This window comes from Rhinolophus sinicus, linkage group LG06 (assembly GCF_036562045.2).
Source record: "Rhinolophus sinicus isolate RSC01 linkage group LG06, ASM3656204v1, whole genome shotgun sequence".
Lineage (NCBI taxonomy): Eukaryota > Metazoa > Chordata > Mammalia > Chiroptera > Rhinolophidae > Rhinolophus > Rhinolophus sinicus.
This window is the reverse complement of record NC_133756.1, coordinates 17,289,068-17,305,751: the sequence shown is the minus strand read 5'-3', so window position 1 is coordinate 17,305,751 and position 16,684 is coordinate 17,289,068. Positions and strand designations below refer to the sequence as shown.

The window sequence follows — 16,684 nt, the reverse complement described above, 5'->3', positions numbered from 1 at the left end:
GGGATGGATACTCACATACACCTATTAGAATGGCGAAAAAGATGGACAATCTCTAATGTTGGTGAAGATGTGGAACAACAGGAACTTTTATTCATTACTAGTGGGAATGTAAAATGGTATAGCTACTTTGGAAGACAGTTTGGCAGTTTCTTATAATGCTAAACATAATCTTATCGTACAATCCAGCAACTGCACTTCTAAGTAATTACAGATGGTCCCCAACTTACGATGGATCAACTTATAATAATCAACTTTTCAATTTAGATTTTGTGACTTGGTTTTATTATAGATGAAAAATAAGCTTCACAAAGACATGTAGCTCTCAGTAGAAAAAGCATTATTGGCTATGTTTATTAGAATATGATACTTGTTTTTCAATTTACCCAAAGGATGGTAAATTTTATCTTCTGTGATGTCATGCAGTTTTTCTTGGAAACTAATGGAAAGGTTTAGAATATTTTTATATTTTTTGCAAATAGGTTAAAAAATCTATTGAATATTTCATTTGGAAGATGAGAAACATTCTATTTCCAATGTTTTTAATTGGCAGATTTGCCTGTTTCAGTAAGTGACATCATTTTTGTCAACTAAATCAAATAGATGGGAACATTTCCAAATATCCATTTTCAAAATGCTCTCTCCATGGCACAAATTTCTTTCAAAATGTAGACACTGTTTCATTCATTGTTAAAATGTCAACTTCATCCCAAATGAATGGGCTAAGAGTATTTGACATACCTCCACAAAAAATATCTCTAAGGCAGCATACTACTAAAAATCACTCGTTACTACAGAAAAGGTCAGCAAAGTTGGAACACTTGACATTTCATGAAAGAAAACTGCATTACATCATTTAGTCTGAGCATTCTTTTAAGTAATTTGCCACAAGACAACCAGCAAATTTCCTTCTTACATAAAATGTTTCAAATATCCCTCCATATAGTATTATCGAAAGGTATTGTAAAAATTCACCTGTAAGCTGCAACATGTTATAAATATGCTGAAGGGAAATGCATGACCGAGAGTCTACAGGAGAACTCCATTGTTTGTTCATGATACGTTACGTACAATTTATGACACAGTCTGACATATGAATCTAACTGACAGTGTCAACCCACACCTAATTAAGCCCAACTTAATTTGCATTTTTCAGGTAAAAAAATAAGCAGATGTTTTAATATCTACCACCCCACCCCACCCCAACACCCAAAAGGATCATATTTAGAGAACCACTTTTGGAGAATGCTGCTATTCAAAACTTCTAAGCAGTAGAATGACACGTAAAAAGTGATATATTAGAAAAAAATGTCCAGCTTCAAAATTTGGAATGGACTGAGTAGAAAGAGATAAGGAGTTAGGGAGGTTTCTTCAGTAACTCAAATGAAAGGTGACTAGGGCCTCCATAAGGCCATAACAAAGTCAGAATGTATTTACCCAGAGTTAGTTTAAAACAGCTTCTACATCAAAGGCTTCTTCTGAGTCTTAAGTTGAGTATATGCTCTGGTTCTCTTCTGTCCACCTATTTTTGAATCCTTGATAACAGCTACAGAACCAAAGGTACCACATGGTACCTTTTATTCCAATGTCGATAAGGTAAGTACTTACTCATTTATCAGCTTTTAAGGTTTCTACATTTGTTCATCATAACTTTTTAGAGCTGGTTCACAACGCAACATTTTATACACCAAATATGGCCAACACCAGAGAAAGAAAATGGCTCACAAGTTATGGGGTAGTTGTCAGGATACAACCAAAAACAGACCTCTATCTACATTGTGGTAATCTTTGGCAAAATAGCATCTGTAGTTCAGGGGGAAATAATGGATTCCTACCATCTGGAAACTGGTGAAATAATAAACAGATTATAATTAGCATTCCTTCTAACTGGCCAGGCTCCAATACACTTTTCAAAAGATAGTATTCTGACACCAACTAGGTGCGCTGCAATTCAATTCTGACACCAACCACATGGAGTTAGTGAAGAACTGACAGATTAAGGGCAAAGTCCTCAAGAAGACTGCCTCATTCCCTACTCCAGCCATAAATCTTGTGGTTGGGAGATGCCAAGGCCACCTGTACTTCTGACCCACTGACTATAAATGTGAAGGTTTCTACGCCTCCACACTCCAGGTTCAATCGTTCATCAGAACAACTCACAGAACTCAGAAAGTGTTATGTTTATCATTACACCTTTATTATAAAGGATGCACATAGGCAAGGTCAGGGGAGAAATACAGAGCTCCTATGCCCTCCTGTCCTTGTGGAATCAGGGCACATCACCCTCCCAGCACATAAATGTGTTTACCAACCAGGAAACTGAGCTTTGGTATCTACAAGTTTTATTGAGGTTTCACTACACAGGCATAATTGCTTAAATCATTGGTTATGCAACTGAGCTCAATCTCTAGCTCCTATCCCCTCCCCAGGAGGTCTGGCTGGCCCAAAGTCCCAACTTTCTAATCATGTGGTTGGTCTTCCAGGTGACTAGGCTCCATCCAGAAGCCATCTGGGGTGGGATGGGGTGGCACACCTTAGCATAACAAGGACACTTATGAGTCAGGAAATTCCAAGTTTTGTAGAAGCTCTGTGCCAGGATCCTGGGATAATTATAGACCAGAGAAATTGTTGATTATACTACAGATGCTAAGGCCTAAAATGTTTGTTCTACTTTTACTGTGTTTTCTCAATTTCTCTAATATTCATTTTACATTGAAGAAGACAAAATTACTAATATGAAGATTGTGATAGAATAAAATCGATAATTTGAATTGGTTTTATTTTGAGGGAAGATTAAGATGTTAAAATATTAACATTTTGAAGAAAGTATTTAAATTGATTCTTATTACTCACATTCACAATTGTGGCTCCAGAAAAATCACATCAAGAACTTTTCCTTAAAAACAGCCAGAAGGGGACAAAAAATCGGATAGAAAACCCAGCAACCCAGCAAGCAGGCGTTTTTAACCTTACCAAGGAATTCAGCAATTGGAGGAGAGAGTTCAAAGGCAAGTAATCATCCATCCCAGAGAAACAAATTATAATGAAACAAACAGAACTGGGAACAGTCAGTTGACCTTGAACCCGTTGCTTCACTTACTCAGTTTAACGGGTTACACAGCAAGCACCTGTGCAAATACCATCCAGGTTAACAATGCCATCTTCCAAAACCCCTCTACATCATCCTTCCAATCAAAACCCCTCCCCTTCCTCAATAAAGGTACACATTACCCTTTTATGGCCATCATTTCCTTATAGCTTTACCAACCTAGTATGCATCTCTAAATACTTGAGTTTAATTTCTCATACAATACTTCTAGAACATTTTTATCACTCAAAAAAGTAACCATACCTGTTAGCTGTCACTCCTCATTCCCCTGTCCCCAAGCAACCACTCACTAATCTACTTTATTTGTATGGAATTGACCATCCTGGATATTTAATAGAAATGTAACCATAAAATATGACCTTTTGTGTTCTAGTTTGTCTATTTTTAAACTTTACATAAGAAAATGCCAAACTTTCCCCAAAACGGTTGTACCAATTTATACTTCCACTAGTAGTGCTTAAGGCTTCCCATTGTTTCGTGTACTTATTTGCACTTGGTTTTGTCACTTTAAGCCATTTTTGTTGGTCATATAGTGGTATCTCACTGTGATTTTATTTTGCATTTCCATAATTACTAATAAGATGTTATCTCTTCATGTATTTATTGGCTAGTTGGATTGCTTTTGTGAACTGTCTGTTCAAGTCTCTTGGCCTTTTTTCAATCATATTATCTTATTTTATTGATTTTCTGGAGTTCTTTAAATGTTCTGAATCCAAGCCCTTTGTCAGTTTTAAGTATTATAATTATCTTCTCCTACTCTGCAGCTCATCTTTTCATGGTGTCTTTTGATGACTAGAAATTCTTAAATTTAATGTAGCCAAATCATTAACCTTCTCTTTTATGTCCTTTAAAAAAACCCCTTTATGTCCTTTTCAGAAATAAAGCTATCCTCCTGTATACCTTCTAAATGTTTAGTGCTTTGTCTTTCACATTTAAATCTACAATTCACACATCAAATCATCACATGGCACACTTTAAATATCTTACAATTTTATCTCAATTATACCTTAATGAAGCTGAAAAAAAGTCTAAAATTTACGTGTAATTTATTTTTGTGAAGAGTTAAGTCTTCAAATTTCTCCATATGGACATACTATTGTCCCAGTGTCACTTTTGTCATAAATCAAGTGTCCATATAATGTACAGATTTGTTTCTGGGGTCTTCCTTCTCCTTCCCCTACATCTAATCTTCCCTTCAATATTCCTTATTTAAGTTAAAGGTATCATCACTCATTAATCACCCAACCAGGAAATCTGGAGACAATCAATTCTAATCCCTGCTGATTCAACCTCATAAATTTTTCTCATCTTCATCTATTTTCTCCATTTATAACATTCCCGTACATCTTGACAATAGCAATGGCCTCTTAACCAATCTTCCAATTGCCAGAATATACTTACTTTTGTATTCCCAAGCACCCTGAACATACATTTAGTATAGGCCTTAACATGGTAGGTGAAACTTGACTGTTAAGGCCTGTGGACGCAGCTTCCCCTGCAGTTCTCTCAATGACTGCTTTCACACACCCCTTTACAACACTGGGCCTAGAGGTGGGGTCGGTATCCTGCTGGCTCTTCCTGTTGTCTTCTGGGTGCTCTCTAGCTCTAGTTCTCTCTTGAAATCAAGACGAATATACTGAATTACAGTAGTGTCCAGAAGCATCTCAAACTCAATATATTAAGGATCAGAGGTCTGGAATACAATGATTATTCTGGTGGCAGGGCGGGGGATGAGGTTTCTAGATGGTACAAGGTAGAAAGACTGGAGGTAGTGCTTAAAAAACAGGAGGAATGAAACTAAAATTATGGAGACAAGGTCTGAAGTATAAGTACAGGGCATAAGTGACTGAGGTAGTATGGAGCTAAGTAGTAAGGTCATTGACCAGAAACATTCATGAGTTAATGCAGTTGTTCATAAGTGAGGGAGGAAAATCTGTTTGAAATTTGTTGATATTCACAGAGCTCATGGGATTCTCTTTGCCGTTTTGTAACAGAGTCAAAATCAATCATTTCTACAGATTTATTTCCAATTGTAACAATTTGCTCTTTTCCATCTTCCTCTGGTTCATCTTCTTCCAGAAGGTCACCGGAAGACAAGAATTCAAAGAACTGAACATCTTAAGAACTGAAAAGATCAACTACAAGTGTACTGAAACCATGAAGAATAATGGAGAGTTAGACCTGAGGAATCATAGTGAGTCAAGAGCTAAGGTATTTACAGCTGCAATGATGGGTAGTAAGTGATATAATTTAATGGTATCAGATTCAAAGTTTTGGGACATTAGGAAGAGAGGGAGAATAATGAAAAGACAGAGAGGTAAGAGCTAATGCTTGAGAGGGCTGTATGACAGTCAGTGTTCTAACCCTTCCCTCTCCCCCAGGATTCTCTTAGAACAAAATTGAGCACATATCAATAGATTTTGCTGATAATGGACTGTGAATTCCAGAAGGTACATTAGAAGGGTTTCAGAGTCACAGAGGAATGACAAAAAAGGACAGAACAAGGAATGGTCAAAGATTTATAGGAATTAAGAGTGTAGAAAATGGGAAGGGCTGGTACCTGGAGGTTCCTGTGGTGACTAACAATAACAGACAAGGGATACAGAAATTAGCCCTAGTAGGTGAAGGTAGAGGTGAGAGGCTGCAACTGTTAGGGAGTGAAGAGGAGTGGATTACTGGGGCTTGCTCTCGATCTAGGATTATAGGAGCTGAACGTTTAAGGAAAACATACCTCTTAGTTCCAGAATACTAGTGTAAAGTCAGATGAAATGTAACAAACATCATATAAACATGCATGCCCACTGACCTGTTAATCTTATTCTAAAAATGTATACAGTATATTCAATGACTCAGCAATTCCATGCCTATATATCTATACATCCTAGACAGTTTTTGTAACCATGAAGTTCGGACAAGTAAGTTTGCGAACTTAATTGTCTGACATTTCGTATACACAAAAAGAACATGAGGAAGGATGTTTATTGCAGCATTTACTATAATGGTGAAAAACTGAAAACAATCTAAATGTGCTAGTTACCAGTTTAATACCTCTCAGCTCCAAATTCATCCTTCAATACCTGCTCTGGGATAAAGGAGAGAATTCCTTTAAGCAATTTTCCTTTACAGCGAGCACAATGTTAAACATTCTCAGTAGAGGGTGCTGGAGGGACACTGCAGAAGAAGAGGCTCCTGGTGCACTTCCAGCAACGACACCAACAGCTGGTGTGGGAGTGAGGACATGCAGGGGTGCTCTGACACAGTCATATGCTGGCAACCCTGCCTCACCCGGCCTGGTGATCACCTTTCCACAGCCCTCCCTGCAAGGACTCTGTGTGCTCCAGGCATGCAAACGCTAGTGCCCTGACTCCCTCTGCTTGCCTGCTCCATTCCCCACAACCTCGGTTTGTCTTCCACTACCCTGAGGGGTATAATATGCTCCCAGCCTCCTGCTCCCAGCAGCACTTCCACTCTCTGTGCAGGCCTGCACACTAGCTGTAACTTGCCAGTGCTCCAGAGGGAGCTGCCTGATTGCTCAGTGACCGTGGACCAGCTCTGGCATGGGCACACTAGCAAACATCTCTGCCATCCAGTGGGCTGCAGTAACACCTTCTCCGACCAGATCTGAGTCCAGCCCAGAGGAAGTCTGAATCCAGTCTAGAGGGCCTTCCTACCAGGTCTGCTCTTCCCTGGGTACTTTTCCTCAGCTTTATAGCATCCTTTAGAGTTTCCTTACATCTCAAAGTTACTCTTTTATTGTTGCAGTTAAATATTTTATTAAACTTTACCTTTTAAATCATTGTGGTTTGTCTCCTGATTAGGCCCAGTCTGACACAATGTCCATCAATAAGAAAAGAAATATGTAAATTGTGGTACAGTTATACAATGGAATACTCGGCAATAAAAATAAATGAATTAACTTCCTGTTTCTGGTCTGGCACCTAAGGAGTTTAGAGGTCTCTGCTCCATCCTAACAAGTAAAAAGCTGAATAAAATGAAAAACAAATAACTCTTCTTAAATCTGTCAGAGAAGTGAAGTGACAGAGCAAACTGCTGCCCCGAAGATGAAAGAGACAGACAAGCGGATACAGAGAATCACAACTTACCAGAGGAGAAACCCATGAGTAGAAACCTCCACAGAAGCCAGTGACAAGGTAGGAAAGCCTGAATTGTAATTGTAGGCTCAGTGTGAACAAATCTGAGTTAAAAACTCCTGGGGGATGTAGTCATAGAGGGATCCCCACACTATTGAGTTTTACCAAGTTCTCTCAGTGAGTATCAAAGAAAACTCCCCTCAAGCTTCCAGCAGGGGGAGCGGTAAAGGAACCATTTTGAAATATACCAGAACATTATGTTCTTAACAATGTTCGCAGTCAGGAGAAACTATTTTACCAGAACTTAACCTGCTGGGGCTTGATCAGAGCCTAACCTACCTGCGGGAAGAGAAATACCTAACTCCAGCCCCCTCCAGCCATCTTGTCCCATTTGTGGGGGGTGGGGGTGGGGTGATGGGACTAAGAAGCACTGGTGAAGTTCATAGTCCAGAGGCACAGGCTCACCAAAGGGCTAAGACTCAATCACAGGACTACAGAGCACTTCTCCTCCCCCTACACTTTACTACTACATTACTGAAGGCCTATTTACAGCAGTTCTTTTTACGTAGTGCATCATGTCTGCCTTTCAATCAAAAATTATAAAGCACACTAAACGGCAACACATGCAGTCGGAAGAGATTAAACAAGCATCAGAACCAGAGTCAGATATGACAGGAATGTTGAAATTATCAGAGCAAGAATTTTTTTAGAATTATGATAATATAGTAAGAGCTTTAATGGAAAAAGTAGGCAACATGCAAGAACATACGGAAAACTGTAAGTAGAGAGGTGGAAATTCTAACAAAAAAATAAAAAAGAAATGCTAGAGGTCAAAAACACTGTAACAGTAGGAAGAATGCCTTTGAAGGGCTCATTAGTGGAAATGAAACAGCTGAGGAAAGAATTTCTGACCTTGAGGATATGACATTAGAAACTTCCCAAACCGAAAAGCAAAGAGAAAATAAAGAACAGAATAAATACAACAGAATACCCAAGAACTGCAGGACAATTGCTAAAGGTGTAACGTATGTATAATGGGAATACCAGAAGAGAAGAAACAGAAGAAATATTTGAAATAATGACTGAGAATTTCCCCCCAGTTAATGCCAGATACAAAACCACAGATCCAGGAAGCTCAGAGAACACCAAGCAGATTAAATGCCAAAAGAGCTACACCTAGGCATATTATATAAAAAGCCAGAGGGACAAAACACCTTACCTAGAGAAAAGCAAAGATAAGAATCATATTCAACCTCTCAGAAACTATACAAGCAAGAAGAGAGTGGAGTGAAATACTTAGCGTCGACAGGAAAAAAAACCCTACCAGCCTAAAATTCTGTACCCTGCAAAATTATCCTTCAAAAGTGAAGGAGAGGGGCCAGCCTGGTGGCTCAGGCGGTTAGAGCTCCATGCTCCTAACTCCGAAGGCTGCCAGTTTGATTCCCACATGGGCCAGTGGGCTCTCAACCACAAGGTGGCCGGTTCAACTCCTCGAGTCCCGCAAGGGATGGTGGGCTCTGCCCCCTGCAACTAAGATTGAACATGGCACCTTGAGCTGAGCTGCCTCCTGGATGGCTCAGTTGGTTGGAGCATGGGCTCTCAACCACAAGGTTGCCAGTTCAATTCCTCAAGTCCCACAAGGGATGCTGGGCAGCACCCCCTGAAACTAAGATTAAACACAGCACCTTGAGCTGAGCTGCCACTGAGCTCCACAAGGTTGCCAGTTCGACTCCCACAGGGGATGGTGGGCTGTGCCCGCTGCAACTAGAAACGGCAACTGGACCTGGAGCTGAGCTGTGCCCTCCACAACTAAGACCGAAAGGACAACAACTTGAAGCTGAATGGCACCCTCCACAACTGACTGAAAGGTCAACTTGACTTGGAAAGAAAGGCCTGGAAGTACACACTGTTCCCCAATAAAGTCCTGTTCCCCTTCCCTAATAAAATCTAAACAAAACAAAACAAAACAAAACAACAACAAAAAAAAACGTGAAGGAGAAACAAAAACTAAGGGAACTTTTTGCCAGTGAATCTGCCTTATGAGGAATTAAAAGTTCTGAGAAAAAGAAAGTGGTAAAAGTCAGAAACTCAGATCTACATAAGGAAATAAATAAGTGAAGATAAAATTAAAACTTTGATTTTTCATATTCTTAATTGATCTAACAGATAACAGTTTTGCCCAAAATAATAATAGCAATAACAGATTACCGTGTTTCCCTGAAAATAAGACCTAGTTGGACAATCAACTCTAATGCGTCTTTTGGAGTAAAAATATAAGACTCAGTCTTATTTTACCATAAGACTGGGTATAATATAATATAATTAATGTAATATAATATATAAAATAATACCAGGTCTTACATTAATTTTTGCTCCAAAAGATGCATTAGAGCTGATTGTCTGGCTAGGTCTTATTTTCAGGGAAACACAGTATATATTGTGTGTATATATGTACACACATGCGCATGCACTTATATATAAGTGAAATGAATGCCTGCAATAATACAAAGAACAGGAGGGAAGAACTGGGATTATTTTATTTAAGGTATTGGTACTACCTGTGAAACAGTATAGTGTTATAAATGGACCTGGATTAGTTGTAAATGTATATTGCAAACACTGAAAAAAGTTTTTTAAAAAAGTGCAATTGATAGGCTAAAAAAAGAGAGAGAGAGAGAGGCAATGGAATCATACAAAATGCTCAGTTAAAACCACAAAAGATAGAAAAAGAAAAAAGAGTGGAAGATAAAAATAGGAGCAAAAGCTACAGGCAAAAAATGGTTGATATTAATCCAATTATATCAATAACACCTTCAATGTCAAAGCTCTAAATAAGTTAATTATCAGAGACTGTTACAATGGATTAAAAAACAAGATCCAACTATATGTTGTTTATAAGAAAGTCATTTTAAATATAAAGATGCACACAGATTAAAAGTAAACGGATAAAGCTATATCATATTAACACTAATCAAAAGAATGTGGGAGTAGCTATATTAATTTCAAACACAGCAGACTTCAGAGCAACAGAAGTTATCAGGATAAAGAGGGGCATCACATGATAAAGGGGTCTATATTAAAAAAATAACATAATAATCCTTAATGGGTAGGCACCTAACAGAGCTTCAAAATATGAGAAGCAAAACTGTTAGAACAGCAAGCAGAAATAGATGAATACACTATTATAGTTAGAGACGTCAACACTCCTCTATCAGAAATTGACAGATCTAACAGGTAGACACTCAGTTAAGGACATAGTTGAACTCTACAGCACCATCAAGCAACTAGATATAATTGACATCCACAGACTAATTCATCCAACGACAGCATTCTTCTCAAGCTCACATGGAACAGTCACCAAGACAGACCACATCATAACGAATTTAAAAGAATAGAAATCATATAATGTCTACTTTCAAATCACAGTGGAATTAAACTAGTAACCAAGAACAGGAAAAAAAACTGAGAAAATCCCAGAGTACTTTGAGATTAAAAAACACACTTTAAAATAATACACAGGTCAAAAAAGGAATTTTAAGAGAAATTAAATAATATTTTGAACTAAATGAAAATGAAAATACAACTTATCAAAATTTGTGGGATGCAGTGAAACATAGCTTAGAGAGAAATTTATAGCATTAAATGCATATATTAGAAAAGAAGATCTAAAATTAATCATCTAAGCCTCCACCTTAAGAAACTAGAAAAAGAGCAAATTAAATCTAAAGTAAGGAGATGAAAAGAAATAATAAATACTAGAGCAGAAATCAGTAAAATTGAAAACAGGAAATCAATAGAGAAAATCAACAAAACCAAAAACCAGATTTTGAAAAACAACAACAGACAGACTGACTAAGAAAAAAAGAGAGAAGTCACAAATCCTAACATCAGAAATGAAAGAGGGGACATCACTACAGATTCCATGGACATTAAAAGGATAATAAAGGAATATTATGAACAACTCTATGCCCACAAATTTGATAGCCTAGATTTAAAAGACCAATTCCTTAAAGACAAAATCTGCCAAAGCTCACAAGAAGAAACAGACAATCTGAATAGGTTTGTATCTACTAAAATTTCATCAATAATTAATAACCTTCCAAAACAGAAAGCATCAGGCCCAGATGGGTTCACTAGTGAATTCTATGAAACATTCAGGAAGAAATTTTACCAATTCTGCACTGTCACAATCTTTTCCAGAATATAAAAGCAGAAGGAACACTTCTTAACTTATTTTATGAGGCCACCATTATCCTAACACCAAAACTAGGCACAGACATTACAAGAAAACTACAGACTAATATCTCTCATGGACACAGATGTAAACTAAACAAAATATTAGCAAATCCAATCCAACAATGCATAAAAGGAATTATACATCATAACCAGTGGGATTTATCTCAAGTATGTACATGGCTCAACCTTTGAAAATCAATTAATGCAATCAATCACATCAATAGGCTAAAGAAGCAAAATCAAATGATCATATCAACATATGACGAAAAAGCATTTGACAAAATCCAAAAAACATTCATGATTTAAAAAATGGTCAACAAATTAAGAATAGAAGGGAAGTCCCTCAACTTTGTAAAGAAATCTACAAAAAACGTACAGTTAACATCATACTTAATGGTGAGAAACTTAAAAGCTTTCCCACCAAGGAAAATGGCATAAATTGATATCCACAAAATATCTTACCACTGCTTTTCAACATCATACTGTGAGTCCTAGCTAATACAGTAAGATAAGGAAATAAAAGATATACAAATTGGGAAAGGAGAAATAAAACTATCTTTGTTTATAGACGACTTAATGGCCTACGTAGAAAATCTGAAAAAACTTTGACAAAAACCCTCCTAATAAGCAATATAGCAAAGTTGTAGGATACAAGGTTAATGTACAAAAGTCAACACTTTATACTATCAATGAACAAGTGCAATTTGAAATTAAAAACATATTAACATTCACATTAGCACCTCCCAAAATGAAATACGTAGGTATGAATCTAATAAAGTATGTATAAAATCTACGAGAAAAACTATAAAACTCTGATGAAAGGTATCAAACAGGAACTATATAAATGGAGAGATAGTCCATGTTCATTGATAGGAAGACTTGATATTGTCAAGATGTCCGTTTTTCTCAACTTCATCTATAGATTCAATGCAATCCCAATCAAAACCTCAGCAAATTATTTTGTGGATATCAATAAACTGATTCTAAAGTTTACAGGGAGAGGCAAAAGATCCATAATAACCAATTCAATATTGAAGGAGAACAAAGTTGGAGGACTCATACTACCAAACTTCAAGATTTAGATTATAAATCTATGGTAATCAAGACTATGTGTTATTGGAGAAAGAATAGACAAATATATTAATGGAATAGAACAGAGACAGAATACAGAGCCAGAAATAGACCCACAAAAATGTAGTCAACTGACTTTTGACAAGGAGCAAAAGCAATACAATGGGAAAAAGACAGTCTTTTAAACAAATAGTGCTGGAATAACTGAACATCCACATGCAAAAAAAAATGAATCTAGACACAGACTTTCATAAAAATTAACTCAAAATGAATCACAGACCTAAACAAAAAACACAAAACTGTAAAACTCCTAGAAGATAACATAGGAGAAAATCTTGATGATCTTGGGTATGGCAATGACATTTTAGATAAAACACCAAAGGCATGATCCATGAAAAAAATAATTGATAAGCTGATCTTTATTAAAATTAAAAACTCTGCTCTGCAAAAGTGTATGAGAAAACAAGCCACACACTAGGAGAAAATATTTGCAAAAGACATGGACTGTTATCCAAAAGATACAAAGAACATTTAAATCTCAACAATAAGGAAAACAATCAAATTAAAAATAGGCAAAAAGTCCGAACAGACACCTCATCAAAGAAGATATACAGATGGCAAGTAAGTAAGCATATGAAAAGATGTTCAAATCTTATGTTATTAAGGATATGCAAATTGAAACAAGATACCACTACAAACCTATCAGAATGGCCAAATTCCAAAGCATTGATACCACCAAATGCTGGTGAGGATGTGGAACAATAGGAACTCTCATTTGTTGTTGGTAGGAATGCAAAATGGCACAGCCACTTTGGAAGACAGTTTAGCAGTTTCTTTCAAAACTAAACGTATCTTTAACTATATAATCCAGCAATCACGCTCCTTGGCAGTTACCACATGAACTGAAAACTTAAGTCCACATAAAAATCTACACACAGATGTTTATAGCAGCTTTCTTCATAATTGCCAAAACTTGGAAGTCACCAAAATGTCCTTCAGTAGGTGAGTGAATAACCTGGTACATCTAGACAATGGAATATTATTCAGTGCTAACAAGAAATGAGTTATCAAGCCACGATAAGACATGGAGGAATCTTAAATGCATATTACTGAGTGAAATAAACCAATCTGAAAAGGTTATATAGTGTATGATTCCAAATACTATATGACATTCTGGAAAAAGCAAAATTATGGAGACTATGAAAAGATCAGTGGATGCCAGGTGTTGGGCAAGGGAGGGATGAATAGGCAGAACACAGACAATTTTTAGGGCAGTGAAATAGTCTATATGATAATACAGTGCTAGGTACATGTGATTATACATTTGTCAAAAACCACAGGATGTACACCACCACCAAGAGTGAATCCTAACATAAATTATGGTCTTTGAGTGATAATGATGTGTCATTGTAGGTTCACCAATTATAATAAATGTGCCCTTCTGGTGCAGGATATTGATAATGGGGAAGGTTGTGCATGTATGTGGATGGGGTATGTGGGAACTCTCTGTACTTGATGTTCAATTTTGCTGTGAATCTAAAATTACTCTAAAAAGCAAAGTTCATTAGTTAAAAACAAAATAAATAAACTAGGAAGGTTCCATTTCCAGAATGGCTGAGTAAGTGCCTCCTGAACTGACCTTACTATAGTTGTAATCTACTTATATATAGTAAATATATTTAATATTGAACTGAATTGTACGAAATAAATGGACCTACTTTCAAATCAACGGGTCTCATTTTATTCAACGGATTCCAGACTTGAAAGTGAAGTTAGAGTCTTGGAACATCTTGGGGACCCAAATATCAGGCTCTATAAAATTTGAGGATATAATCTGATATAAAGTTTGATCTGGGTGGAACAATCAGTGCTGTCTTTCGCAATATCTGGGTATGTAAAGTCTATAGCCATGAACTGGCTTTTAAGCCAATTCTTCCTCCCTGGATTTTAGGCAGTGATTTGGGGAGAGATGATGACGATGAGAGCTAATACTTATGGAGTATGAAGCATGTTACACATATTAACTCAAAGACTCAAAGCTAGAGTCCACAGACCCAGGCGGGCTGACAAGGCCAGATGATGTTCTCAATCAAAGCCACTTGAGTAGGGAAGATTTAGGCCTAAACTCTAACTGCCAGGAATCTAAATAGAGAGATAATCATCTCAGAGAGGAGCAGCCAATTACTGCACAGTACTCACATTACAGTTGGGAAACTATGTACAAGGTCTAGACATGCTAAATTTATTTCTATATGATGAAAAGGTCAGGTTGGATATATGCTGAGCTTTTACAAAGTTCCAGAGTAGAATGAGCTATCTGAGCTAATACATTACCCAATTTTGCATGGGAAAGTACCTAAGTACAATGAGACCTTTGCTTTAAAGGCCAAGTATGTCTTCAATTCCCTGGGTCCCTCTGTGCTCATGGTGGTGTCTTCTAATGTAAGAGTTAGTGTTTGAGAGTGTAATTGCTTCATGTAAAAGGGCCATGAGCACAATGAATAGCTGCATCTGAGCCCAGTAAAATGAGATCCTCCTCCCAAGGACAAAGATCAATTTTAGAATCACCAGAGTCTCAAGGTGCTTAAACAACTACTCCACATGCACCGTCACTTTCTCTCTCCAAAGACACAGTAAACTGTGAGCAAAGAGACAAACCCAAGTGGAATAGACCTGTCTTACTCGGCTTCATGCCAAACTGTTTTGCTGCTTCGGTACCCTTTTATTGCCCAAAGACAGACATGGCTTACCAAACCCAGGCAGCATGCTCTGAATAGCTTTCTGGGGTTCCACACCTGCCCATTTCCATTACCCCTAGGTCTGGAACTTCCACTGTAAACAGTGTAGCTATGAACACTGTAGCAGTGCAACAACCTCTTCAGCAAAGCTGAGTCCCCTTTGTCTGGCTCCTCTGGCTCCTTTAGAGCAACATACACGGCTTACTCAAATGAGGTCTTCTGCCTCATAATTTTTACATATTCTTCAGCCCAAGACAAGTAAATCAGTCCTTTTACTGTCTGGTGGAGCTATTATGGAGCAGAGTCTAAATACATGAGATCATTTGCTTCAATTCCAGTATGAGAAATCAATGTCAACATGAAACAAATATTTCCCTCACTTTTTTTGATTCCTGTTCTAACAGAGGGAAAGTTATCAGAAGTCCCATGAGAAACAAAATCATCTCTGTAAACTTTGATCCTTGGGCATGATAGAACAAAATGTTAATGAAGTCCTCATCACATGGCCCCAGATAGCTGGAGCCACAACACACTCTCAACACACTAGCACAGAGCCCATGGATCTAGGCTATATACCTGGCTCCAAGATAAGCACAAGATAAAAAGAAATGTTCACAGTTCAAGACAAGAAACAACTAAGAGTCAAAAACACATTATCCCATAGAAAGCATGTCCATGAGCTCTGTATGCTTCAGGCAGCCAAGTGAAGTGACAAAATAATGTACTGAGCTGCACAAAGTGAGAGGTAGGAAAGAAATTGGACATCTTTCAGTCCACCTTTCTTAACCTTCAAGTACTCACCTGTGTGGCCATGGAGTGGTGAGTGTGGCCGTGGTAGTGTAGGTGATGTACTAGAGGTCACAATCAAACTCTTGCGGTTACTTGTCCGACAACTGCAATGAAAACACAAATGTCAGTTACAACAGGGCCACAGAGACCTTGAATGGCTATTGAGGAACAAAAGAATGGCACCATTCCATGGACTGAGCAATATACTGTTTTAAACTGAAATGGGTTAGCAATTACTATTTGCACAGGTGATATTTCGTAATTCACTGTGTTCCACCTTGGAATAACTTTTGTCACTGTTTTGATTTTTACTTTGTATTGCCATTGCCTTTTCCCAATGTTTAGCTTTTGCTTCCCAAGCAAACACAAGGAGCTCCCTAAAGATAACAACTACTTTTTTTTTTTAATTGGGGGAGGGGAACAGGACTTTATTGGGGACCAGTGTGTACTTCCAGGACTTTTTCCAAGTCAAGTTGTTGTCCTTTCAATCTTAATAGGGGTGCAGTTGTGGACGGCACAGTTCAGCTCCAGGTCCAGTTGCCATTGTTAGTTGCAGGGGGCGCAGCCCATCATCTCTTGCAGGAGTCGAGGAGTCGAACCAGCAATCTTGTGGTTGAGAGCCCATGCTCCAACCAACTGAGCCATCTGGAACT

At 37.7% G+C, this 16,684-nt stretch overlaps 1 protein-coding gene across 13 annotated transcripts in view; it reads right to left on the bottom strand.

Annotated features, from left to right (window-relative positions):
* The window catches only part of MAST2 (microtubule associated serine/threonine kinase 2), a 181,717-nt gene that overhangs the window by 35,130 nt on the left and 129,903 nt on the right, over positions 1-16,684 (bottom strand). For all 13 annotated transcript variants that reach the window (XM_019749394.2, XM_019749395.2, XM_019749392.2 and 10 more), the window contains one exon: positions 16,044-16,135. In XM_019749394.2, coding sequence (XP_019604953.2) covers positions 16,044-16,135 — 92 coding nt within the window. The remainder of the gene's footprint in view (positions 1-16,043; positions 16,136-16,684) is intronic.